General features: G+C 43.2%; 1 protein-coding gene across 8 annotated transcripts in view; it reads right to left on the bottom strand.

Annotated features, from left to right (window-relative positions):
* Positions 1-26,426, bottom strand: part of MEF2A (myocyte enhancer factor 2A) — a 103,675-nt gene that overhangs the window by 17,143 nt on the left and 60,106 nt on the right. For 5 of the 8 annotated variants that reach the window (XM_053658897.1, XM_053658899.1, XM_037145931.2 and 2 more), the window contains 4 exons: positions 25,525-25,728; positions 11,001-11,138; positions 8,679-8,898; positions 7,738-7,797 (listed from right to left, as the gene is read on the bottom strand). In XM_053658897.1, coding sequence (XP_053514872.1) covers positions 7,738-7,797; positions 8,679-8,898; positions 11,001-11,138; positions 25,525-25,728 — 622 coding nt within the window. Of the gene's footprint in view, positions 1-7,737; positions 7,798-8,678; positions 8,899-11,000; positions 11,139-11,203; positions 11,336-25,524; positions 25,729-26,426 lie in introns of all 8 variants that reach the window. The other 3 variants (XM_053658901.1, XM_037145935.2, XM_053658902.1) reach the window with 2 other exon arrangements.

Below are 26,426 nucleotides of genomic sequence, written 5' to 3'. Positions count from 1 at the left end.
AATCTCACCATTTGCAGAAGTATGAATGGAACTAGTGGGTACTGTGCAAAGTGAAATAAGACAAAGACAAATACCATATGATTACGCTTGTATTTGGAGTGTAAAAAACAAAACCGAACAGAAACAGACTCACAGATACAGAAAACAGATTCACAGCTGCCGGAGGGAAGGGGGAGATGGGCAGCACGGGTGGAAAAGGTGAAGGGACGAGGAAGTATGAATGGCGGCCATGAAGGAGTCACGGGCCGTATCTCCAGCACCGGAAACACAGTCCGTGATGCAGTGATCACTGTGCACGGTGCAGGCGGGCACTGGAAATACTGGAGGCGGGGGGACCCTTCGTAAAGGATACGACTGTCTACCCGCAGGGCTGCACACCCGAACCTAATAAAAAATAATGCTGAATATAAATTGTAATTGAAAGGTAAAATGTAGAAAATTCCACTCTTCATGCTTATTATAAAGCTGCCCAAGAAAAAAAATAGAATGGTGAACCAGAAATTTCTGGAGGACTGACCAGGACCCTTGAATTGTCTGGCTGGGACCTGGAGGTCACACACAGCAGTAACAACCGTCAAAATTCAGACACCAGACAGAGCCACCGCCATCATTTGGAAACAAACTTTTAAACATCTGCTCGGTGGGGGTCTGGGAAAGGAGAGAAACCTGGACTGTCTTCGGGAGCTTTTCCTCCCGTCAGCAGGAGAACGAACAGGCCACAGAGGCGTTCATCACTGTGCCAGAATCACACTCCGGGAAGGACAAAACCAACACAACAAAGGCGAGTGCACAAAACTCAGAAATAGAAAGCAGACCACTGACACAGGTTTGGGGCTCCACGGGGAAGCCCCGTGGGGCCGCCCACAGCCCGTGTGGGCAGCGAGGGCAGAGGACAAGCACCCTGGGTAAAGGGGAGAAGGGAAAGGTCATCAGGTCATCAGGGGAGCAGGGAGGCCGAGGCTCCTCCCAGTGACCATCGCGGCCGCGCACTTCCGTTCCCTCCCCTCCCGTAGGAGGCAGGAAGGCAACCTGAGAGTCCCCACGGGCCTGGAAACCTGCCCGTACTCACCCCGGAGGCGCAGTGACGGCCCCACAGAACCCAGTGAGTCAGCGACGACGACCACTGTGTACCGCTCTGCGTTTCACTTTAGGAGCTTTTGTACTGGTTTTACGGGATCATTTCAATTTTATCTGAGTTTCTTAAATGAAATAGAATTATTACTTAAAACCACTGAAAGCACGAAAATGTTTGGAAGTTCATGAAATATTTCAGGACAGGACATAAGGAACAGGACCGACTGAGAGATACCTGTATATCAAACCTGAAATTTTGTTAAAACATGTAACTAAAAACAGACTATGTCCCTGAAGGTAATCTGAAGAAAATGGATGGATGCTTCAGTATATCTGCCTATAATATACCCCAAGGTTAAAAAATACATTATTTATGAGTTAATTACTCATAAGAGAAACCACAAACCGGTGTTCTGCCAACACAACACAGCCAACTTTGTTGGCCCCTCAACAGGAAGGATGTTTCCAAGGGACAGAGAAACTGCAGCGTGGGGGGTGCGGCACTTAGGGCCTGGCCTGTGGCTCTTCTGCAGTCATTCGAAATGTCAGGATCCCAGACAGCTGGCGTCTCCTCCCTGCCCACCCCACCCCCCTCTCATCCGCTTCTTCCTGCTTTCTCCAAAACTCTCACCAAGGGGCCCACCAGTTTTCACGCACTTACGTGATTTAATTTTGTTGTGGGACCAGCATCTCAGTTGACCTTACGAGGCCATTTCCTGCCTTCTGCTTCCATCACCCTGAAGGGCATGCACTGAACCCAGGCTGCCCACACCCGGAGAGCCATTTCCTGCACGGTGCGGAGCTCCAGAAAGCAGCATTGAGAGCAAACACAGCCTCCTCCCGGCGCCTCCCGGGGGAGCAGAGCTGCTCTGGGAGGTTGGCCCAGCCAACCACCTGGATGTGAGATGTTTATCCCAGTTTCATTCAAAGATAGGAGGGTTTATTAGAAACTAGCGCGACGTTAGATTAACATTAATGACAGATGAACAGCATTTTTTTTTAAATGAAATACTGGCATGCCTGTCTGTTCCTAATCTCTGACAGTACTTAGAAGATTCTTACCGACTTGCTTGGCACTCAGATCTGAAGGGTAAAGCAGCATCCCCTCTCCAGTGGGTCAAGGGATGATGCAGCGTGTGATTTAGAAGAACGCGTTATCACGAAGCGCTGACGGCTCTTCCCGTGTGGGGTCCGTGGTGCCTTTCAGCTACACACGGTAGCTAGTGACCCCCGAGAATCCAGTTACAAGGATGGGAAGGACCTAAAAGCGCGGCGCTGCAGTGTGAGGCCCAGAGGACACATGACTCCGGGATGACGTCAGGGTTTGGTGCCGTGCCAGGAGGAAACGAGATAATCTTCGATGCACCGTTTGTTACTGTGTGGAGCGGAGGGATACACTACCAGCTCATTTTTTATGACAAAAATGAAGATGTGGAGACTTCTGAGGTGGATACCTCTAGTATATAACTCATCTTGCCATGGCCTACACATTTAGGAATTAAGTGAGTAAGCCTAGTTTAATGTCGTCTCTTAAAATGTGCTTTGGCGGCCTCACACGAACTTCACAAATACGCTCTGGAGGAACCTGCGCGGCGCTGCCTCCGGAAGCGTCACAAAGCTGATCTCAGCCCACAGGTGGATCACTTGGCGCTATCGCCCCGCCCGGCTCACAGAACAGTGTATCAGCTACAACAATCCCGGTGGCTGGGAAGCACTCCCTGTCCTCAATGCTGCTCTTCTAGAGCCAATATGTAGACAGTGGTGTTATTAATGTTTTATTACTGTGAATCTACTCCAAGTTCAATCGACATGCAAAGGATTTCGAAAATCTCAAGGGATTCTGAAAAATTCATCTAAAGCAAAGTTCAAGAATTAATTCTTAGTATATCTGACAAATTTTCATGATATCTGACAAACTTTCAGCTGATTATTCAGTAAACAAACATATTTTAAGTCTATAAAATGATATGTTTTGTATAAAAACTAAATGAGGTTTCTAAGATTAAAAAGACCTTGAGTTTCAAAATCACTGACGACCTATTTCCCTGACTCGATGGACATTCGTGCGTGACGGACAAAATTACTGTCCATTAAAAATGTATAATCTGGAACCGACAGTGCTCAGGGTGCCGCCGCTGCCCTTTGTGAACACTGCATTCGCCCTCGCCCCGCCCTCGCCCCGCCCTCGCCCCAGGGGCGCCCCAGCAAGGCCACGCCCCCTTCTCCTTCACAGACTTCACGGCCTCTCCCCTCCCAGGGCGTCCGCTTTGTGTCTTCTCCCCACACGCTTCTCCCCGGACGTGCTCCTGTCACCGCAAACAACCTACTCTGGGCGTGGGCCACGCTGTCAGCAACCCCGCACTCCCCGGCCACTGTCCCGGAGCCCTCGGGCTTTCAGGCTCTCTCTTCACCCTGCCTTTCGCCTCACCCGGCTCTGCTTTTCGCCTGCTACTCCCTCAGCCCCTCAGCCACTCCAAGAGCTTCTTGATGAGCCTTTCTAGTTCTGGTCCTATATATATATGTGTGTGTGTGTGTATTTATAAATTTATATATATATTTATATATATAAATATATATATTTATATATATAAATATATATATTTATATATATATATTTCTCCTTCCTCAACATGTTTTTAGAAAGTGAAGTTGCCAGACATCAGAGATTTTACTTTATGCTTGACCTTTAAACGTAGGCGCGAAAGTTAAAAGGAGTTCCCAAAGTCGTCTCACTACAGTATCATCTGAATGTTAAAGGTAAACTCTCAGAAGATAAACAGACGTAGTAAAACCCTAATAAAATAAGTGGACTGCCACTATGAAAGATGTATTCAATTTATAATATGTACAAAACTGGCAGGTTTTATCTGGACATACAATGACATCAACTGAAAAAAAATCACCATCTTAGCCCTGGCTGATGTAGCTCAGTGGATTGAGCACAGGCCTGCAAACCAAAGGGTCACTGGTTTGATTCCCAGTCAGGGCGCAGGCCTAGGTTGTGGGCTGGGTCACCAGTGGGGGATGCATGAGAGGCAACCACACTTTGATGTTTCTCTTTCTCCCTCCCTTCACTTCTCTGTAAAAATGAATAAATGAAATCTTTTAAAAAATCACCATCTTAAAAGGGAAAAAACAAATGCTCTAATTTACTACAACAGTAATTTTATGGCTATAGAGGTTTGCTATCAACATGGCACCACAGAAAGTTCAGGAACCAGAGAAAGAGGGAAAACGCACCTTCACAGCTTCCTAATGGAACTACTGTAATCGGTTGGGATTCCCCTTTTTATTTTCCATGTGCATTTTTTTGCATAGTTTTAAATCATAACTGAAAAGGAATTCAGTTGAAAATTTTAATATGCTTAATTTTCACACTTTTGAACATGTTGATTTGTTCCTATTATTCACTGCTATGAAGTGGTTGGAGATGGCTGGGTTGGGGGAGTGGTGGTGGTGGTGGGCAAGAAAACAAAAACAAAACAAAAAGATAAAGTTGTAAGGAACCTTTTCTAATCTAGTTTCTTTCTTTCGGAGAGATTCCCAGAAATGGGATCAGTGGGCTCAGAGGTATAAGCATTTTTACGACAACTGAAACACCTTGCCAAAAGCTTTTAAGGAAGACTACTACATTCACAGTGCCACCAGCTCGCACATTTATTGTTAAGACTCTTATTAATATAACACATCACAGAAAGGCGCACAAAACAAAAACCCAACGGTCAGGGAAGTACCATAAAGTACCATAAAGTCCGATGTAGCCATCGGACGAGAAAAGGCGCCCCGCCACAACCCGCTGTGTCTGCTCGCATCCGACCCCTCCTCACCACAGTGACACTTCCAAGCGGCCTATCAGAAACCACTTATTTTGGTGAGAGGGGCAGTATTTATAGCAAAACACACTTTAAATCCACATACACTCTAAGTATTGCACAGAAATAATCACTTCTAGTTGGTATCTGAATTAAGTGATACAAGATGTCTACTTGGTTGAATATAAATTCTAAGAAGCACATGTTAAAAAGCAGTTACAACACCCATGTGATTTAGGGTATAATTCAAACGGGCAGAGTAAGTAGAACTAGACCCAGGTCAGGTAAAACAAGTGTGTAACAGCACAAATGAAGACGTCTGGTCTTGATGTGTTGTAAATGTATACTGAGAAGCAGGATTTATTTCTGTGTATGACAATGCTCTTAAATAAATCACCACGGGCTTAAAATATTTTAATGCTAAAGGTTAAATTGTAATAGAAATTTGTGCTCACTCATTATGGGCATTAACATGATTATTAATGCTGACCATATTAAAACAGCTGCCCGTGACGGGGAGGAAGGGAACGGCAGTGAAACAGGGGCACATGGGGATGAGCGAGCACCACACGGAGATGCTCCGGATGAGCCCGCGACGACGCACCTAACCCGAGATGTGCGGTCAGGGCAACCCTCTAGACCTGAGGGTCTGAGGGGTGGGAGGGGGCTTACCAAAAAAAAAAAAAAGAAAGAAAAGAAACAATTACACGTAGCATGTCAAATAAGGATGATGACAAAGCCCGACTTTGAAATTACCAAAGGGAACACAGAAAACTGAGCCACAGAGACGAAGTCTAAATTTAGTGTGGAAAGGGAAAAAAACGAGGAGAGAACCAATTCGCACTTGTTTCACAGGAGAAAGAACTACGGTTACAGTGCCGGTGGAATGAGGAAAACAAAGGCATGGGAGGACGTCTTCAAAAAGGTACATTCCACGAAATAAAAATAATTTTGGAAATAAAACCAAGACCTAGTTAAAATTAACATTCAATAAAATAGGAATGACTGATGGCAGCCTTAAGCAGGCTGGAAAGTAGAAGAGAAAGCAATACGGACAGAGTTGGGGGATAAAAACATATGTGAAAAATGCAAATGAACTATAAAACAGAGGCAAAAGACACTAAATATTTGGAAATACACATCCAAGTGTAACCACCCTAACATACCTGGTAGGGCCTTTATGAACTTTACACATTAATTACTTGTTTTAAAATCCTACAACTAGATCGTATTTGTTTAACTCCATTAAAATAGCAATTAATGCAGTGGTAGATATACCATATTTTGCTGTGTATGATAAGAACTGTCTTGCCCAAATTTTTGAGGGAAAAATAAGGATGTGCATTATACATGGGTAGCACCTAAAATACCTTGTGTCTGTTCTCATGTTTTGTAATTCTTTGTTAAATTTCTTGTACCATAGTATATTAAAAAATAAATGCTAAAATTCCTTTATAATGCAAAAAAAACAAGTATCTAAATATACATAAATAAATAATTGAATTAAAACGACCCTGGATGGTGTGGCTCAGTGGATTGAGTGCTGGCCTGTGAACCAAAGGGTCGCCAGTTCGATTCCCAGTCAAGGCACATGCCTGGGTTGCGGGCCAGGTCCCCAGTAGGGGGTGCATGAGAGGCAACCACTCATTGATGTTTCCCTCTCTTTCTCCTTCCCTTCCCTTCTCTCTAAAAATACATACATAACATCTTTTAGAAAATAAAATGAAATGAAAAACTAAAATGAAAGATTTTTTTCCGAGAAAGTTTGGGCCAAAAACATGGGTGCGCATTATACACAGGACTGCATTACACACAGGAAAATACGGTCATTCTGCACTGATTCCTACATATAGGTCACTATATGTTCTGTAATTTGCCTTACTCATCATGCATATTTATTTCTTTCTCATCATTTTAAATTAAGTTACTCAATCATCTCCGCAGCCTGTCACGTTTTTGTGCAACGAATGCGGCGGTGCTGTCAGAACCATCCCCATGACAGATCTGTTTCCCGACGTCTCCAGGGACGCGCGGCAGAGTTTAAAAGCAGAGAGGGAGCACCTGCTGTGACCCTCGGGTAACTATGATGATATCAGAGTAAGAGACCTGGGTGATCAGTATGATGATAATCCAAAGGGATACACTTATTCTTACAACTCTCTGACACGTGTGCCACGTTTTTGGTCGTTGTGAGACATTATAACCTGCCTTTACCAGCACCCAGGGTGGGGCAGGCATCTTGGTGACTGGGTGTAAAATGCTGGTCATCTTGGGAGGGGTCCCAGGTAAGAGAACCCGCACGGCCACAACCAGGACGAAAGGTGAACTTCTGCACACGGCGCCCGAGACGGCCCTCCAGAGGCCGACCTCTCAGCTCTCTGTGTGTCTCAGAAGTGAGCCCGCCATTCGCACTGCAATCCCTCTGAAAACATTCTGCGCTACTGTAAGGTGTAGCAGGAGTCTGTTAGTCTAATTTTGGCAAGAACAGCTGACACAGAAAGCTTCTCCTTCATAGCTCTGATGTCAAAATGGTACCAAGGCAATTTAGTCTTTAGAAAAGAATCGTGTCTGCTATGAAGGAGGTGCTTGATAATATGTATTGAATAGATGAGCAACTGATTTTAAGGCCAAGGTGAAAGGAGTAACACAGGGGAGTTATGAAAAAAAAATGTTAAATCTTAGTAAAAGTACCCTGCAGAAGGAAATTCAGCCTACAAAGGGAAATGTCTACTTCAGTCACACATCCCCATTTTCCCTCCGGTCTGAGAGAAGGCCGTGTGTCAGGGACAGTGTTCCCTTCACCTCAGACGGGACAGACGCCCACGAAGTGAAACGGCGGGAAGTCACTCACCAACTGGGCTGCTTCCAGCTCCATTTGGCACCGTGAGGTCTGCAGCGCTCAGCATCCCACCTGACAGCCACACAGAGAGAGAGGGGAGAGGGCAGGTTGAGTATGAGCCGGCTCTCCTCACCTGAATGACTGAGAACAAAGTAAGCGGAGGTAACCCTCACTCCATTCCCCAAACCACAAAAACTAAAGCCAGCCCAGTCTGAACATGCAGTAACGTGTAATAGAAGCAGGTTAAATCACCAGCCACCGTCACCTGAAGGGTAAGTCGTAAGTAAGGATATGAAACAATTACAGTAAGACAGATAAAGTAATAGAATAATTAATAGATTATAACACAAGAATAAACTCTGTGTCTCACACACTTGCGACTGTGAACCTCCCTGTGCCCACGCCTGCAGGCGGGCTCAGCTCTAAGTCGGATGCGCCTGCCTCCTGTGCATCAGCACCAGAGTATGGACCGATACGAGAGCAGTGCTAATGCAGCACCACTCAACCCAGGACGGCGCGCAGAGTGATGCAGTGAATGCACCGCGAAGTTCTGCTGAGTCGGTAAACAAACTCAGGCAGGGAGAGATGCACGAGACACTAACTCCAGTCAGTTAGGTCTGGTCCTGTATTTTAATGAGTGGTCCACCCTCAGCCTGAAATCTTTTCTTGTGATGTCCTAGTTCACGTCCTGCCTGTCAAAGCGTGTCTTTCCTAAGACAAGGAAAGCTCATGGATGGCATGTTGTCTGTACGGCTCCACAGCCCTGACATAGTGCTAGAGCCACAGCAAACTGTCACAAAAAGTACTCGCAGAGAGAGCCAATTGTGTAGGACTGGCTCCTGCTTATTAGAACACTGAAATCAGGACCAGCAGAAGTAGGCACTGCTCGTGTCAGCAATTCGGTTTTCCACCCCTTCTGTCCAAGAGCTGGTGGAGCAGACACCCCCACGTACCTGCACTGCCGGTGCTCGGTGGTCTCTGAGGGGCGCCAGGGGACACGTTTCTGTGCAGCGTGGCCTGAGGCGGAGAGAGCATGCTTGAGTCTGCTAACGCGGAGCTGGCCGCCAAAGACGGGGACACGAGGGAGCTCCCTGGGTTCGTGTAGGACAGAGCACTGGGGCTGCTCACAGGGACTGTGACGGACATCGAGAAGTTCTGAGGTGGCAAGCCGGGCTGGAAGGAAGGAACAAGGAAGAGAAAGCTGTTAGTTCTCATTTCATCATTACTAAATGAGTTCAATAACACATGAACTTGAACTTGACAAGGTAACTCCAGTTATTAAATGTGGAGGATGGAGACAGGTTCTCACTAATCGACTTGCAAATTTAAGCTATTTTCTTTATAATTACATTTAAACATGAGTATGTTCAACATGAACCTTTTCCATTTCAATCTTTTACATCCTAATACATATACACTAAAATAATGTATGTAGTACATGTTTCAAACATTCATAGAGATGAAAATTAGATGTCAGAACCTGATATTAAAGTACTGTTGTCAAATTAAGACGTGAAATATTTCATGTTACCAAGAAAGCATAAATTAGTACTTTAATGAAACCTAGTTTAATACCATTATATTCCTATTGGGAGATTCCAATTATAATAAAAAGGGGAAGTGTATACAAATATTATAAACTTAGTGCATAAAATCTTGGACATTATAAATAAGACCTGGTATGATTTAAATGACTGACATTGTTAATGGACAAAATTAAAAAGATATAATAATAATAATCAAGTTATATATGTAGCGCAATGCAATCTGAATGTCATGAAAGTGAAAAGAATTAACAAAATTAACTGCTGCAAGCTCTCTTTAAATTGTGATTAAATTACAATTATTATCGGTGCTATCTTCCTTCCCTCCAAAATATTCCACACCCCTTTTAAGATATCTGTTTCCTCATTCATTCTTCCATAGACCATTTACAATGTACTTGTTCACCAAGATAAATAACAGTCTCCTATATAATTTAAAATGAGAGAAAACTTCCCTCTTCCTACTTTTTCAAACTCCTTTGCAAAGTAAGGTAACACTGCTAATTCAAAGTTGGAAGAATACAAAATAGTTTATGTACTCTATTCAATAGTTTACTTCAGGTAGAAAGTCAATATTCATTAACAGATAAAACAAAGGACATAAGATAGAGTTTTCAAAGGTAAGGCACTTATTTACCAATACTTTTGCATCTTAATATTAATTGCACATTCACCAACATCCATATCAGGTCAGAAAGGATTTTACTTTTTGGTTGGCTATTGTTTTTGTTGTTTTGTTTTTTTAGGAACGATGGTAGTGTTAGCACAAAAATAGCTCCTTAAGTCTATTTTTCATGAGTGGCTTGTATAGTACAGGACGACCCTGAAGAAGTCACCCATGATGCCTACGTCAGGGCACAGCGCTCCAACACTGACATAAATGCCAGCATCAGAACCAGGCTGCTCCAGGAGGCCTGCTGCACACACTGCCTTTGAAAACCAGATTGAGAACAGCTGCCTTAAGCGGCTCTTGCCAATGGAGCTTCCAGCGGGAGCTCTTTGGAGAGCTCTCAAAGGCGCAGGAGCTCAAAGAAATACTGGTCAGACATACGAGCTTGGAAGATTTTAAACCAACTCTTTGTTTTGCAACCAGTTTAAGAATGCTGTTTCCTTAAATCAAAATAGAACCAAGGCTCTCCTCCTCCATACCTACAGGATTAAAAAAAAGCAAGGGAGTTTGGAGGCATGGCTGCCAAGTGGTGTGAGGACATTTATAAAGAGCCAAAGAGTAAGCTACTATGACAAAAGAGAATTAAAAACCATCTTGAAACACCAAATTTTGTAGCACATCCAACCATTTTATACTCTATAGTCTCAAGAGCTACTTAAAGTACGTGCGATGTTTTTTTAAAGTCATGGAAGGGAGAGGGAAGTTGTACGCACCCTACAGTTAAAACATTGAAATCCAGAGCTGGATGAGACCTTAAAGAGTACGGGAGGCGGCTCCCTCACTGTACGGATAAGGGCCCGGGGTCCAGGATGTCTCGGGCGCCTACCCACAGGTACAGGTGGCGGTAAGCGGCAGAGCCTGGATCAGGTGTGCCTCTTCACTTGTGTTTAAAGGACTGCACGTGTACTGTAAGGGTTCAGCAACTCTAAAGTTCTACAAAACCCTAACAACGCTGCTTCCCCCTTCCACTGATTGCCGCCGTCACCCACGGTGAAAACACAGATGTGTGGCCAATCTCTTCATGCACGAGTTAAAAGCACAAACCATACTTTAGTACTCACTGCGATTTTATGATTCCGCATCATATTATCAAACTCCTCATTAATTTTTTTATACTTCTCTTCTGTGTGCGGAGTTAGCACATAGGAAGTGTCAGGGTCTGGGCTGTCGCACCCTCTGTGCTCCTTCTTGTTGAGAGCCTAAATGACGAAGTCAACAGAAAGGATCAACACGTAAAAAGGAGCGGTAAAGCGAAAGTACTTACAGGGCCTCGTTTGAAAATAAAATCACTATCTTCATTTAGTTTGCTGAGTCTGTCCTCCGAGAGCGGACTGTGCTCAAAGTAATCGTCAGCATCGGGGCTGTCACACCCGTTAAGGCCTTTCTTTCTTAACGTCTGAAATACAATTGGAAAATTCACACACATGATACTCACTTGCCACGGGTTTCTTTGTAAAATGTATTAAGAGAGCACAGACTGAATGGAGTTATAAAAAGGGCCACTGAAATGATCGCAAATGCACTCTAATGCTTCAGTAAAGGAAGTCTTGGATGATGCCCCCGTCGTACATTAAGAGCAGAATATTTATTTGTTCGGATGTTTTCCTTCCATACTTTCAAGAGAATACTAATAAATTACTCACTGCTCTGACAGTTACAACACAATCTAGTTAAAGCCTTGTCAACATATCTGCCAGGACCAATGAGTGTGAGAACTGAAACAGAAATGGATCAAAACGATGCTTTGAGAAGTTATGATGGTGCCTTTAGAAAATGAGCAGCTCAGCAACTTCCTCTACTGACACCCCACTCTGCTCGAAAGTTATCCTAGCGCCCAGGGAAAATCAGCACAATATCCCAATGATTTCATTTTTAATTTGTTCTGAAATACTATCATTTTCCTATATAATTTTGAAGAATAAAAACTCAAGTTAACTGAGAATGCTTATTTTATGCCTTTGTTTCTTGAAAGTAGAAAGCAAACACACTACACATTAATATTTGAGAATTTTTCTTAGTTCCCCTGAAGTGAAATTATTTTCAAATTTTACAGCTATGTCAGCCTCTCAGGTCGCTTTGGTACGTGCTAGGGATGCCCCACAACGCCTGACCCCCCCCCCACAGCCCAAGCACTGACCGTGGGCAGAGTGAACACACCTGTTTCCCACACGGCAGCCAGCCCCGCACCCTAAGTGCTGAGGGTCTAACCGACACAGGGCCTTTCCTGCGGACTTAGCCATAAAAGGTGCCGTCGTGGAGAACTAAAGGCTGAGGACACGCGTCCTCCCCCATTCGCGGCAGCGCGCTCCGCCTGCCAAAGCTCTGCCAGTCGCTATCTGCAGGGAGGATGTTAACACTCAGAACACTGGTGACCAGTGAACTCTCCTAACCTGCAGAGCCCCAGGCACAGAACAAATATAGCAGGTGCCTACACACAGACTCGGACATGCAGTTGTTGATTTATTTGTGCCTGTGATCTCCAGACGTTTCCCCCCGTATCCACCTATTTCAGACCAGGAAATTCAGAGCCGCACACTCGCAGTAATAGCGATCACTGAGCATGCATATCTTTGGATGTTTGTTCAGCTGCAGAAGAGAAAGGGCAGGGCTTGTGTTTCACAATGACACTCAATTATCCTAGGACAGCAGGGTTACCCCAACCTGCACTCTGGAGGAAGGACAGCCTTCTTCGTCCCCCGCCCTGCAAGCCTTCACTTCAGAGGGGTTCCCGTCACTGCGAGGGAAGCTGGGAGTCTGTATCAGCTCTGCAGATAACAGGCTAATGCACCTCTGCTGGAAAGCCAACGTGTGTCTTATCACCAGAGCATGAAGAGTTGTTTTGAGGACCCGACTACCATAAAAAGGCCTCTTCTGCCTTCTTTATCATCACCACATAGCAAAACAGTGCAGCCTTCTCCTGGGCCACTGGCACTCACGAGAGGAATGCTGTCACCTATTAGCAAGGCCAGGCGAGGCATACAAGAAACAGGCTGGCCTCGGGCTTTTCCGCCTGCCTCACGTGAGCCGCCACGAAAACACTTGCTCAGTGAAGAAGACAGTCCCAGAAGTCGCCGCACTACGAGGAATCTGCTCTTAAGTGGGGGAAAAAACCATCCAGAGTACTTACACTGCGTACTCGCCATGGCTATTTCTGTGAGGCTAACGCTCCCTGTTCTGAAAGAAACAAGACTTTGAAAGGGCTCCGTTCTTGTAAACAGGGCTGACAGTTTGCAGTGCCGCCAAGGCAAACTTAAAGGCAAAAACGCAATTGTGCCAAATAATTCGGAATTTCAGGGGCACAGACCATTCAAGTTGATTTCTCCTAGTTGCGTTCCTTAAATAACTCCATTCCGAAACACACACGCCAGAGGGTCTGCTGTGATGCGCAGCTGAGCTACTCCTCACTTCAGGCTGACTGGATACGACCCATGTCCTTCATGACGACACTCCAAAATGCCCTTCTGCCGAGGCATGGAAGGACCATAGTTGAGGCTTTTTCTGCACTGGGGAATTATGGGCTGATCACAAAGCTGGTTAACTCAGGGAGGGACCCTGCCAACCAGCTGTGGGGACAGAGGACACTGGGCAGACCCCTGGTGCCTCACCTTCAGGAAGCCAGGGATTCCTTCCAGCCTTGGGTAACATCTGCCCACATTCTTCCAAGAAATTCCCCTTTAGCCTGAGCTACTTAAAATAGATTCCTAGACCTCATAGTCAAAGAAACAGTGAACAAAACTGCCATAACCCTTTAGGTAGGTCCCATAACCAGTCTGGCTAGTGCCTCCACAGCCCAGAGTCCAGAAAGCATCCCAAAGCGGAGAGCAAGGTGACTGTGGGTTATCTGCTGCTTGGGGCCTGAGGAAATGGGTTCACAGTGGCACCTACACTAGTAAAGACCTTTAACGTCATGTGTTCTGTTGTTTCACTTACAAAGTATTAGCAGCCTTGTCTTTCAAGTCAAGAAAACACATATAGAATTCTGGGTATACATTACTGCTTGACAGGCCCTGTGTGTTTGCCTCGCACTTTCCAGTTGATATTACCAAATCTGCTGGTGAAACTGGATATGGAAAGAATGAGGGAGGCGTGGGAAGGCGATAGGGAAAAGGAACTTGAGGAGGCAAGAACAATGATGTTTAGACTTTATAAATATATCCAGGTTTTCTGTTACACAATATACTTAAGAAACATATTTCAAAAATGAATTATAAATCAGAGGCAGTTAACTGAATAGATTTCTTTTGGCTTATATTCTCTCATCAGCATGAAATAAGATAATTTTCTTATGCTCTGATGTAAGAACTAATCAGCAAAAAATAATGCATTTAAAATTTTAGATTCTTATTCTACATTAAAGTTATATATACATACGTATATATATATACACACACACACATATACACATGTAATCTTTAATGTTTGTGTACAGAGTAAAGAAACCTAGTATTCAGGATATTTTTCATCAGAAATGTGTTTAAATACTTAAAACAACGAAGATATAATATCTGACATAAGGGCTGATTAAAACCCCAAGGGCTGGCAATGTCAGGACTCTCCGGGCACACTGCTGACTTTCGGATTCGGGGGCTTCCACTGCCTGAGTGTTAACCGAGGCCACGCCTGACCAGACTGTATTTCACCAGCTTGCCTACAAGAACTGCAGTGCTCTTTAATGTATGTTCAACTCCATAATGACAACTGCAAATGCCATTCCCAGCTAACAGAATTGCGCGCTTAGAAGTAAAGCTACGGAACTGAAAGCACTCAGCAAGCTCTCGGGCACGGTTCTCAGTGCACAGGGACACATCAACTAAACCAGCCCACGAGATCACCACCCATCACCAGATCTCATCTCCGTGAGGCGGCTGAGCAGCGAGCTGATGAGTACTTGTAAAATAAAGGAATAATGTCTTCAGTTCAAAGAACTTAGACTATTAGGGCTTTTTTAATGACAAAAATTCTCCTTTCCCCCATTTTAATCATTGTTTCCAATTTTGAAAGATAGTTCTTACACTTCCTAGACATGTTGAAAATACATAAAAACATTTAATTTTTTTAACTGTGAAACACACATAAGAAAAAGTACATCAAAATTTATATAAAATTCAATGATTAGGAAATGAACAGCAGTGATTCTGATCAAGTCAAAAAACCGACCAGAGCCAGACCCCTCTGTATCTGCCTCCATCACACAACCCTGCACGGCCAGTGCTACTGTGATGACCACCTCCTGCATTTTCCTGATAGGTCTGCCGCAGGCACACAGGTCCCTACAAATATAATTTAACTTTGCTTACTTTTAGCAACCTTGTGAATGAAACGCATACGCTACACTACTTTGTCTAGCCTCTTTATATGCACCGTGCATTCTGTCTCGCCTCCTTCCTTTATGAGAGTTGTCCACAGGACTGCATGCAGTTACACTGTTCATCTCCACTGAATGCTGTGTTAGGGGGCGGTGGGGGCAGTCCATACATTCTACTGCAGATAGACTACTGTAGTGCTTCAGGTTTTTAGCTATTATAAAAATGGTACTATGTATATTTTTGCAGATAGTCAACTGTGTATCTTTACACATTTCTCTAGGGTATATTCTTAGGAGTGGAATTGTTAGTTCATAAAATATTAGCTCTGGCTGGTGTGGCTCAGTAGACTGAGTGCCAGCCTACAAACCAGAGGATTGCTGGTTAAGATTCCCAGTCAGGGCACAGGCCTGGGTTGTGGCCAGGTCCCCAGTAGGGGGCGTGCAAGAGACAACCGATAAATGTATCTCACACACATAGGTGTTTCTCTCCCTCTTCTCCCTCCCTTCCCCTTTCTCTAAAAGCAAATAAAATCCTTAAAAAAAATAAATAATGTCAGTCCTCAGTTATACGAGACAATGCCAAACTGTTTTCTAGTAGTTGTATCAATGAGCATTTCTACGTGCAGCGAGGATTTAATTTGCGTTACTCTGATTACTGAGGGAATGAAGCACATGACACATCTACTGGCCATTTGGATTTTCTCTTTGTGAAGTGCCTGTCAAACACTCTGCCAAGTGTTCTACTGAGTTGTTTCTTATTGCTTTATAGTCACTTTATTTGTAATCAACATAAGTCCTTTGCTAATTTTATGCACTGTAAAAAATCTCTTCCCATTCTGTGACTTTTTTAAAGACTTGTCTCTGGATGAAAATGGGTTCTTAATTTTAATGAAGTGAAATGTCTCATTTTGCCCCCTTTACAGTTTTCCCATATGGTAGTAGTTTTTTACGTCTTGTGTAAGAAAGCTTTCCTGACCTCCACATGAACACATTCTCCTATGTTACCCTCTAAATCGTTTTATGACCTGCCCTTCGCCCTTCCCATTTCGGTCTGTAATTTTCAGGCAGGTGGACTTTGCTGGGGACACAGCTGCACCACCTTCACAGTGTGAGAGGTCTCGGGAACGCACAAACAGCGTTCCAGCAGAGCGTCTGCATGCCTCCTACACAGCCCACAGCCTCGCTCTCTCCTCCCTTCCCGGAGTGAATGGTGCTCTTCTTGACAGCAACCTCAACATTACTAAACCTATCAAAATTAAGAGATGAGATAACTCAGTCTATTTTTAAGAACTATGAACTTGTTTTAAGATGCCAATTATCTACTGCTAGATTACTGTTCTTGTACCCCTTACTTGAGTACATTTTAAACAGTCCTTACGGCTGCCTAGTACCCACAGGACAAATGTTCTATTTCACAGAATCTTTTGTACAATGTGTATTGTGAAGTAAATATTGAAGGGTTTCCCATCCCCCTGGAAGTATATCCAGCTTTCCTAGCACCACGTATTGAAAAGGCTTTCCTTTTCTAATTCCCCTTGGCACTTTTGCCAAACATCAATTAATCATATTTATGTGACTCTAACATTTCTGAGCTGTTTTGCTCTGCTAAGCTACATATCCATCCCAAACTTTCTGTGTTACTGTAGCCTCACAGTACATCCTACAGGTGGGCCGTCTGGCTAGAGTAAAACAATTGGCAATTTCCCTCCTCCATCTACTACCCTAATTAGTGTATTGGGCAGGGGTGAAGGCATGTGATCTAAACCAGTACAACTGAGTTAACGTTAGGACACTTGCTTGATGTGGGGCACAACTGCTCTCTCCTGCTTGATAACAGTGTTTAGCAATGCAGCACCAACTAGCCACATGTGGTTACTTAAACATCACGAAAATTAAAAATCTGGTTCCTCACATTCCAGTGCTCAGCAGCCGCACATGGCCAATGGCTGCCGTCCCTGCCGGCACAGACACAGAGCACTTCAGTCACCACGGGGCGTCCCGCTGAAAGGTGATGCCTGAGAGGCTGCCGTGTAGAAGCCTGGAGCCGGGTGCAACAGAGGCCAATCTCTACTGCACCACCGGTGTTTGGTTATGTGATATTACAAACACCCCCATTTTAAAGGCCAGTTCCAGTCAGGTTTTCTGCTGCTTGCGACCAGGACAACCAAACACAGGCTAGTTTCCAAAACACTTTCACATACATTATTTTAACTGAACCTCAAAGCCCATGAGGTTTGGAACTTTAATACTAATCTCTTCCTATCAAACAGTGAGCTTAGTAGCTGGTGATCCTAAACATTCAATAAATAACTGGTTAATCTAGTCAAAAATGCTAATTATAGAAACTGACTTTGAATTACAATTAAGTGAATATCAAATAATAGGATTTGAGAATAATACCTTTCACAAAACTATATACCCACCTAAACACTGTTATTTTCTACCACCCTACAAAACAAGACTGATAGGTTCTCTATTCCTCAAAGTAACAATTTTTAAAAGCTTAATTCAACTATACAAATGTGGAAAATGGCAACAAAATTATTTTAATTATATAATATTATGGGATAATCCTACGGGAACACTAATTGCATTTAAAAAAGCATGCTGAATTTTAAAATTCCTATACAAATACTAGGTGTTATTTCTAAGTTCTTTTTGCAGAACATAAGCATTTTTCAGGTTTCTAAGACAGATTCGGGCAATAATAACCGGAGCCCATAAGTTAACCCAAAAATAACAAGTTATACGAAAACAGATGTTCTATAACATCAAACCCCGAGAGAAGCTGCCCCCACTGAATTACAGGAGGCGGGGTCCAACGCTCTCTGGGACGCAGGCGCGCAGCTTCTTCACGAAGCTTTAATCACTGAGCTCAGAACCAGTATTACAAGTTTGCCTTCTGGTGTCTTTGTACTAACGAATGACAATGAGAACTACAATCAATGTCCTTCGTTTGAGTCAAGAAATAGAACCACGTGTCAGTGTACCCACATATACACCATTCTTCACAGAATACCCTTTGGGTATGCAAGAATTGGAGCACATACTCCACGTGGGGAATCCACCTGCCGAACGGCACTGTAGGATACTTTTACTCTTCCAAAATGTCAGAGGCGCACACTGCCGCCGGGAACTGCGCAGGCGCAGCACTCACTGTGAGTTAAAAGTAGAGCGACAACTAGTCGGTGCCAAGAAGATGCACCTTTCTTTAGACAACAGATCCCTAAACAGAGTTTCTCGGAACTAAGCTACAAAACTCAAAATAAATATGAAAACTATACAGCTATCTGCTTAATGTTGACTATGTGTTTTAATAGCCAGGTTTAAAAAAACTGCATGTCTGCATTAGCTACCTTCTTCTGAAAGAACTGAACTATCAGCTGAATCTCACTTCACGGGCAGGCACGGGACACTTTCATGTATGGTAAGAACCCTGCATCTTTTGCTCTAAATGAGATTCCAGCTCTAAATGTAGTGTAATACATATGCTGAATGATTCATACTTGGTGGGGAACTTCAAAATCTTGGGGTTCTGAGTGTGCTGAATCCCTCTGAAGCATAACCAACAAAGGCACTTACGTGGGAAGACAATAAAATAGCCAACATGTCAACTTGTTAGAGAAACAGCAGGAATACGAGCCAGTTACCACTAATACTTTAGTGTCTGGCGCCATGCCCCATACACAGTATGATAAATATCAATGCAATAAATAAAAAAATAGAGAGATACTGCATTTCATTCAACATTTTTACCCTTTCTCTTTTAACCCTTTTCAAAAAAAATCCAGTTCAAACCTAACACAATTTATAGCTTGGGAAGTACAAGACAGTAAATCTCTGGCTGCTATTCTTTTAAGTTCTTTCAATAGCTACCCAAATCTTCAGGAGAGAGTCAAGGGCCTCACACCCCTCTCTGGGATCTGGTTCACTGCGCAGGGCTCGGCCCCTCCCACTCCTCACACCACACTTCTGCCATGCTCAGCTGACCTGAACTCTGGAACGGAACGGTGCCCTGCCTCTTTCCCTAGTCCCAGGTACGCTAACCCCCTGGCCTAAAACACCTGCTTCTAGCCCTTCCCTCTCCAACCCTGCCCTCTAGAGGGCTGTTCTCTGTCCCAAGTCCTCTGTGCCTTCCTCCTCCTCCCACTGGTCAAAAATCTGGCCCAGGTATCAGAGAACTGCCAGAGGAAAAAAAGAACAATTTATCTGATCATTAGCACTAACACACTCGCTCCCTGACAGAGAGAGATGTAAAGAGGACACGTAGGTATTCATCAGTAATCACAAGACATGCATCACTGACATGTGAGCTATATTGTACAGTAGGCTGTACCACACCTTTCCCCATGATCTCCTGTTGATAAATCAACATCAATCCCTGATGGAGAAAAATCTGACCTCAACGAAAGAAAAACCACACAGAGATGCAGTTCCTGATAAAAAGCACACAATGAAAACCAATAATTGTGCAATGAGTAAGAATATTTGAATACGGAGCAAAATAAAAACCGTGAAACGGAAACTGCAAGAGCCACGGTGGTCGCTGTGTGAGGAGATGGTGCAGGACAGGTGGGAGGAGGAGGGGCCATGAGGATTGCGTGCCTCACCCTGTGCGTCACCGTCCTGCTGCGTCAGGCTCTGTTAGGGACAAAAGAGCGGGGCGGGGGGGCTGGAGGTGCAGGGAGGCTCTGGGCTGTCTTCACAGGTCTCATTATTCCCCCTTTCCCTGCCGCTCCACTGCAGCCCTGTAAAACATTAGGCAAGCCGCTTAACACTCCCTGTCTGCTCCGCTCCTCGTCTGCAACTCGGGGAGAAAAGAACTGTTGGCTCGGAGAGAGTCCCTGAGGACATTATAATACTGTCACGAAAACTTTGCAGAATCACACTTCCCGTTCTTTAAGGACAGCACTAGGTAACCTCAGGAGATAAAAGTCATTCATCTTTCTTTTTTGCTCAACCGAGGAACCAGAGTCCCTTCCCACACACCCTCAACAGACCCCTGAATACCCTCAAGAGCATTCATAACCATGCAGATGGGAAAACCCATTAGAAATGTGTTCCCCAGTTCACAATTCACGATATTGCCGTACTATTTTGAATTGCTTTTAGAAAGGTCTTGAGCGTTACAATTTCTGCTTGCTCACTGTTTGAAATTATTTCAGAGGCTATATTCTTGCGAATGAAAGTATTTTAAAAGCTGGATAACCACTGCCAAGAGACTTCATGTGAACTTGAAGCTTTTAGTATCACTGCACTCAGGACACATTACTACGAGACTGCTTAGGCCTCTTCTGAAGAGTTTCTGACTCAGCAGGCCTGAAGCAGGGCTCCAAAACTTATAGATTCCCAGTAAATTCTTGGGAGAGGAGGATGGATTCTGTTGGTTAGGGTACCACACTCCGAGAAGTACTGATTTTAAATAATGTACCACCTGTTATGTAATAATTAACAGGTGGATCTTACATTGATTTCTTTAAGAGCCTCATATTAATTTCAAAATAATCTCTAAATTCCTTTGTAATTTGAAAGTAGGCAAGGATTATCAGAACTCAAAAAAGCAGATTTTTTCTTTCTTCAGAATCCAAACTATCATCATCTCACTTCATTTATCAGTGTGCCTCAATTTCCTCAACTGTAAAATGGGATCAGTAGAGAGATTTAATAAGATAATATAAACATAAGCCCTTGGAAGAGTACCAGACCATATTAAGTACTTGATAAATGTTACCTGTTATTCTATTACAATTATCCTCACTTATTTTCTGTTCATTATTGAGGGAAACTTATTCATGTTTGCTACATGTTATACCCTGCTGGTATAGGTATAAAATGCTATCTACCTATGGTGAAATATCCCAGAGACCAATAGATTCAGTGACGGGGGGGAACAAGGGGAGAGGATGGGTGAAATCAAAGATTTAGGTTTTGGTCGCAGTTCTGCCACTAAACTTCGACCTGACTCAGCACAGGTCATTTAACCGGGGTCTCAATTTCTACTTCCGAAAACGCTTACCTTGAATATGAAGATCACGAGATAACGCAAGTAGAATTTTTTTTTAAGTACTGTAGTATCCCTGTGGTGAATAAAATAGCTCTATTTGGGAACAGTTCACAAGACATTAACATGCAAGATCAATGGCCATAGCCCCTGTATTTAGATCCTTAAATTACATCACAATGATCTGAATCACCATAGAAGCTATCTACTGACATTCTCCAATGCCACCAAGTCACAGCTGTTTAAAAAATACTGAACAGGAATATTTAGCATCCCAAATATTCCTGCAAAGCAAAATTACAAAAGGGTTTAAAAGTAATTTCAGGTGTTTATCGTGTAGCAGCTGCCGAAAATCCTTACTTTATGCCTTTAGAATAACATTCATTTTGATGCAGAACTCTTTCTATTGGCTCTGGGCTTCTATTCAGTTTAAATTCAATGTATGTACATATACATGTATAAGTAACAGCCATTGATTAGCAGTTTTCATTTCTAGTAGCTAAGACTTTAGGACATGTCTAATGTCCTTATGCAATTGCATAATATAATTTTCATGTTTTTAAATCTTAATTTGCTGAAAACTTGGGTGTTCTAAAATTTTCTTTGTACATGTCAATTAATACTTTTTGTATCCATGCTCAACAACATGAAAATGTTCAATGCATATCTTTGATTATATTCTTTGTATAATGTCTCCTAATATAGGAAATAAAGTGATAAAACTCACTTTTTTCTAAAAAGTACATTCCTGAAAAGCGGTATGCGAACATTTTCAAACAAGATGTTATTTTAAACACAGCAGTAATACTCTTCATTTCAAAGAAATCCAGTTTTGCAGGTTCTTATGAAGTTTACCTTAATGACAACCTAATTCACCACCGTGTAGTTTCCACCTTCATACACTTAGTTCTCTCAATGTAGAAAGTATGTATATCCTACAAGACACTGCAGACCTTAATTTTAAATACCTGTCACCTAAAATATGTGTTGATTTTTTAAAAACTATATAGAAATAATGTTATCAGCTAAAGTTAATTAATTTTTCAAAGCTAGTATGAAAACACAGGTAGTATGAAATGAGGAACAGCAAAGACACATCATGCTGTAGAGGGTTTCTAATACCCATGGTTAAAAACAAAGGTAGAGAAATGTGAGTGTAGTGTCTTTCTTTCTGTTCACCCTCAATATGCAAACACCAACAGCTGTAACATGTATTTACCACAGCGCTCCCAGAAAACACTCTAACTCCACAGGCATGACACATGTGTGTCCCTGCGCTGCTGACCACGCAGGTGTGGTAATGACACAGGACACCCATCCTCCTTTCTCTTCACAGCTCGTCCCAACAGGACGAGTGTGTGGGATACAGAGGAAGCGCATCTACAGAAGGCTCCATTTTAACATATTCAAGACTGTCGGAGGACCGTTTAGTAAAATGTCAGGAAGTAAAATCCTGCTGATTTTGGAGATAACACGGGCTGCGGCAGGAAGTCAGTGCCTTCGGGTTGGAGGCTTTATGAAAGCAGTTCACCAAGTTTTCGGTTCCACTGCCGACCACGGAAACACACGAAAGCCAACCTCTCACAGCTGTGTATGTGCCACCTGTCAGTACTGATGTGTGTGCTCAGCCACGTGAGGTGGCTGAACTGTCTAGAACATCACACGCTGACGTGTTAGAAGTTAGAGATCAAAGATCTTTAGCTGGAAAAAGTTGATCTCCATGATTTATAAAACTTGGGTAGAAAGAACTGCCTTGTGGCTTGAATTGGAAATCTGTAAATAACATCGTTTTGCAGAGCTTGTGGCACCCAAGAGCCCCTCAAATATTGTTGTCAAATGAACAAAGGGACATCAAAAAGTGTGCTTCCAATGACTGCAATTGTTTGAAAGGAAACTATGTGAAAAAGGAAAAAATACTTACAATGGTATTCTAAAAATATCCTTAGCTGAGACACTTGTAAAGCATTTGAGAAAGTGGCCCACAGGGAAGTCAGTGGAAGTATCCGTCATTAGTTTAGCTCACAAAAATCTTTGTGGCCGCATTAGCATCGGCTGTGAGTGCTGTTGGTGAAAAGCACTCAGATCGTACACGCTACTCGTGTACACACACCTTATATATGTGGGAGAAAGGATATCTTACAAGTGTAGCCACCTTTGTCTTATAATGCAGGTTCACAAACATACAAGAAAGGCAAATTAAGCCTTATAATTTATTCTACCACAACAAACTAAGCCCTTACAAACAACTGTGTTTTCTATCCACTGTTTTGACGCAATTCAGAACTTCATAAAAACATATTGGTAAGATTTATGCTCACTTCTTAAATATTTAATTAAAAAGAAAAGATACAAAAGCCAATTGGTAACTGAACTGCAAAAGTTTTTCTTCATATTGAAGTAGACTGTAACGAAGGAGACTGCTAAAAAACGTCTGGGGTCTGTCCTCTGACACTGATGGCTGACCACAAACGACAGAGATGAGCAGAGTGAGGCAGCCTCCTGAGACCCCGGGAGGACGGAAGCAGACTGCCTTCTGCATGTCCGCGGAGGAAGTCAGCCTGTGGCGGTGCAAGGCTCCCTCGACTTCGGGGGCCAAGAGCAGCCCCGCCGCGATAAAGAGCACAGCGGTTAGGGCTCAGCGGGGTCGCTGCCTTCCAGGGTGAACCTTGCCTGACCATCCCTTTGTTGCCAGTAGAAAGTCAATGCTATTACTTGTTTGACTTAAGGCAGTGCAAATTTTTATGAGAAATAGAGATTTCAAAAATATGACATCATTTTAAACTAAACACACCAGGGATACTCCCCATTTCAAGGAAATTCAGTTACAAAGTCTCCTCTAAAGCCCACCCGAGCGGCAACCCCCTCTAATTTCCAAAACTTTGATTAGAAATTCATATCTATAGAACAGGGGGAAAGTCGACTGAATAGTTTGTACTGCATATAAGTGGTAAGATATACCAAAACTACTCAAGGATAGAAAGTAACTTACAAATGACATAACTGTGTTAAGGGGTTGGCTAAAGACGTAACTGTGCAGTTTAATCGAAGTGTTCCACGAAGGCCCAACTGAAAGCTCCACACACGTTCGGGGGAGGTTTGCAGGAGCGAGCCACTTAAATAAAACTGAGTCGACCAAGCAACAGCAAGGAGTCCTAGCTATAATATCGCTATACTTTTTCTTCTCTTTTCAACCAATCGGTTAATTGCTATAAAGTAGTAACAATGTTCTTTTAATACAAGTAGCAGATTTTTTCTTCGTAGTAACAATTACATACTATCCAAAAAGGAATGGCTAAGGCAGAGAAATATAGGATAAATTTAAAACTCATTGTCAGAACTATAGTATCTGTGGAGACAAAAAAATTAGATTTCTACAAAATACCTTAATTTCAATTATTTGAATGAAATCTAGATTGGAATTCCATTTCTTCTTTTACAGTTAGTCGTGTGTCATTTCCCAGGGTTGCAGTACTTTCACCAAGAAAGTGCCTAATTCATTAAAATAGTTTTCTGTTTCAATGAACTAAGCCAAAGTATGTATCTTTTCAAGTAGTGAAAAAGTTTGAATAAAAGTGAATACAAAACCTCTAAATACAAACAAGGACAAAAGTAAAGATCAAGCCAATCTAAAACTCTATTAGAAAGATGCGTGGGCAGGTACCTTTTAGGAGAAGCTTTTGCAACAAAAAAGCATTAAAGGAGAAGCATATTGGCTCTTGTTTCCGAAGGTTTAGTTTTAAAACTCTATTTCCGAGTAGAAAAATCATTCTTTAAAAATCCCCTCTCTTTCTTTTCACGTAGTTAGGGTGGCAGAATTATGAGAGATACTGGAAAGCAGCAGACAAAGGAAAAGCAGGGCACAACTGAACACTATCGCTGACATCGTTTTCTTTCATTTCGTCAGTGTTCAGAGCTATGGGCAACCAATGACGTACTGAAATAATTAAGACATTAAGACGACAACTTCGTACTGCCCAAAGAGATGGCAGTGTCTTAGACTATCAATTTAAACATTCATAGAGTAAGTCAGAGATGAAACACTAGGTTATACTGGGTGTGTGGTCCAACCGCCCAGCTTGTTTTGTCTCAATGAGCAAGCTGTATTTATAACGTAAGTGGTCCATCACACAGCAACAATGAGAGCCTTCTAAGAAATGATTCAGAGAAAACATGTGTCTACCCTTTGGACATTTATATTCTGGATGTAAAAACCACCCTGACAGCTAAAGTCATCAAACAAGACGAGCATCCCTGCGGTTCGGGCCGGCGGGGCTGTTACCTCGACAATGTCCGAGTTGGTCCTGCTCTCGTGCGGCTCGTTGTACTCGGTGTACTTGAGGAGCACCTTGTCCATGTCGGTGCTGGCGTACTGGAACAGCTTGTTGGAGCTGTTGAAGATAATGAGCGCTATTTCACAGTCACAGAGCACGCTGAGTTCATAGGCTTTCTTCATTAACCCAAACTTCCTCTTTGTGAAGGTGACCTAGACGATCAAAGAAACGAAAGTGTATTTTTACCAAAAGCATTTAGGGGAACTTGAATACAGGCTACCTGAAGACGACTCTTCTTAACACTGAGTCCAAATTCGAAGGAGGAAAAGGTTCCCAGCCTCGTGCTCCCGTGAGCCTCTGCCTCCCTCACTGGCCCCAGGGCTACAGTCCCACATGAGCCCTGTGCCTCTAAGGGCGCTGGCAGGGCAGCTGCCTGAGGAGGTGTTCCTTTCGCCCACCCGCTGCAGAAGCAAGGAACCAGAGGAGGAGGCATGTGAACAGTGACCCTTAGCATCTAGTTAAAAAGGGTTCCCCTCAGAAACGCCAAGTCCTACACAGAGGCATCCATCACTCAGACTTTACTCCCTAAACAACTGAGCACCCACTAATCTAACTTGTACTTGCCCCTCCCTCCCGAGCCCTTCTCCTGTGACCACTAAATTTCATAATCTAGGACCAGCAAATTCCCTAATGTCCTTTAAATATTTAACTAAAAGCTGTCACCTGAAGTTCTCTCAAAAAGAGGTCAATTTTTTTTTTATTTTTAAACATTATATTCCCTATACTAAAGGACCTGGAAGATACATCCCTTTTGTTCCCTATTCTCTCTCCCAAATTATTTTTCCTTCCTCCCCCTTCAAAAATCCCAGATGCTTTGAAGCTCAAGCCATGACATTTACACTACCCAACA

Source organism: Artibeus jamaicensis, unplaced genomic scaffold (genome assembly GCF_021234435.1).
Source record: "Artibeus jamaicensis isolate MK-2021 breed Jamaican fruit bat unplaced genomic scaffold, CSHL_Jam_final scaffold_612, whole genome shotgun sequence".
Classification (NCBI taxonomy): Eukaryota; Metazoa; Chordata; class Mammalia; order Chiroptera; family Phyllostomidae; genus Artibeus; species Artibeus jamaicensis.
Note: the sequence above shows the minus strand (reverse complement) of the source record. Positions and strands in the feature narration are given on the sequence as shown.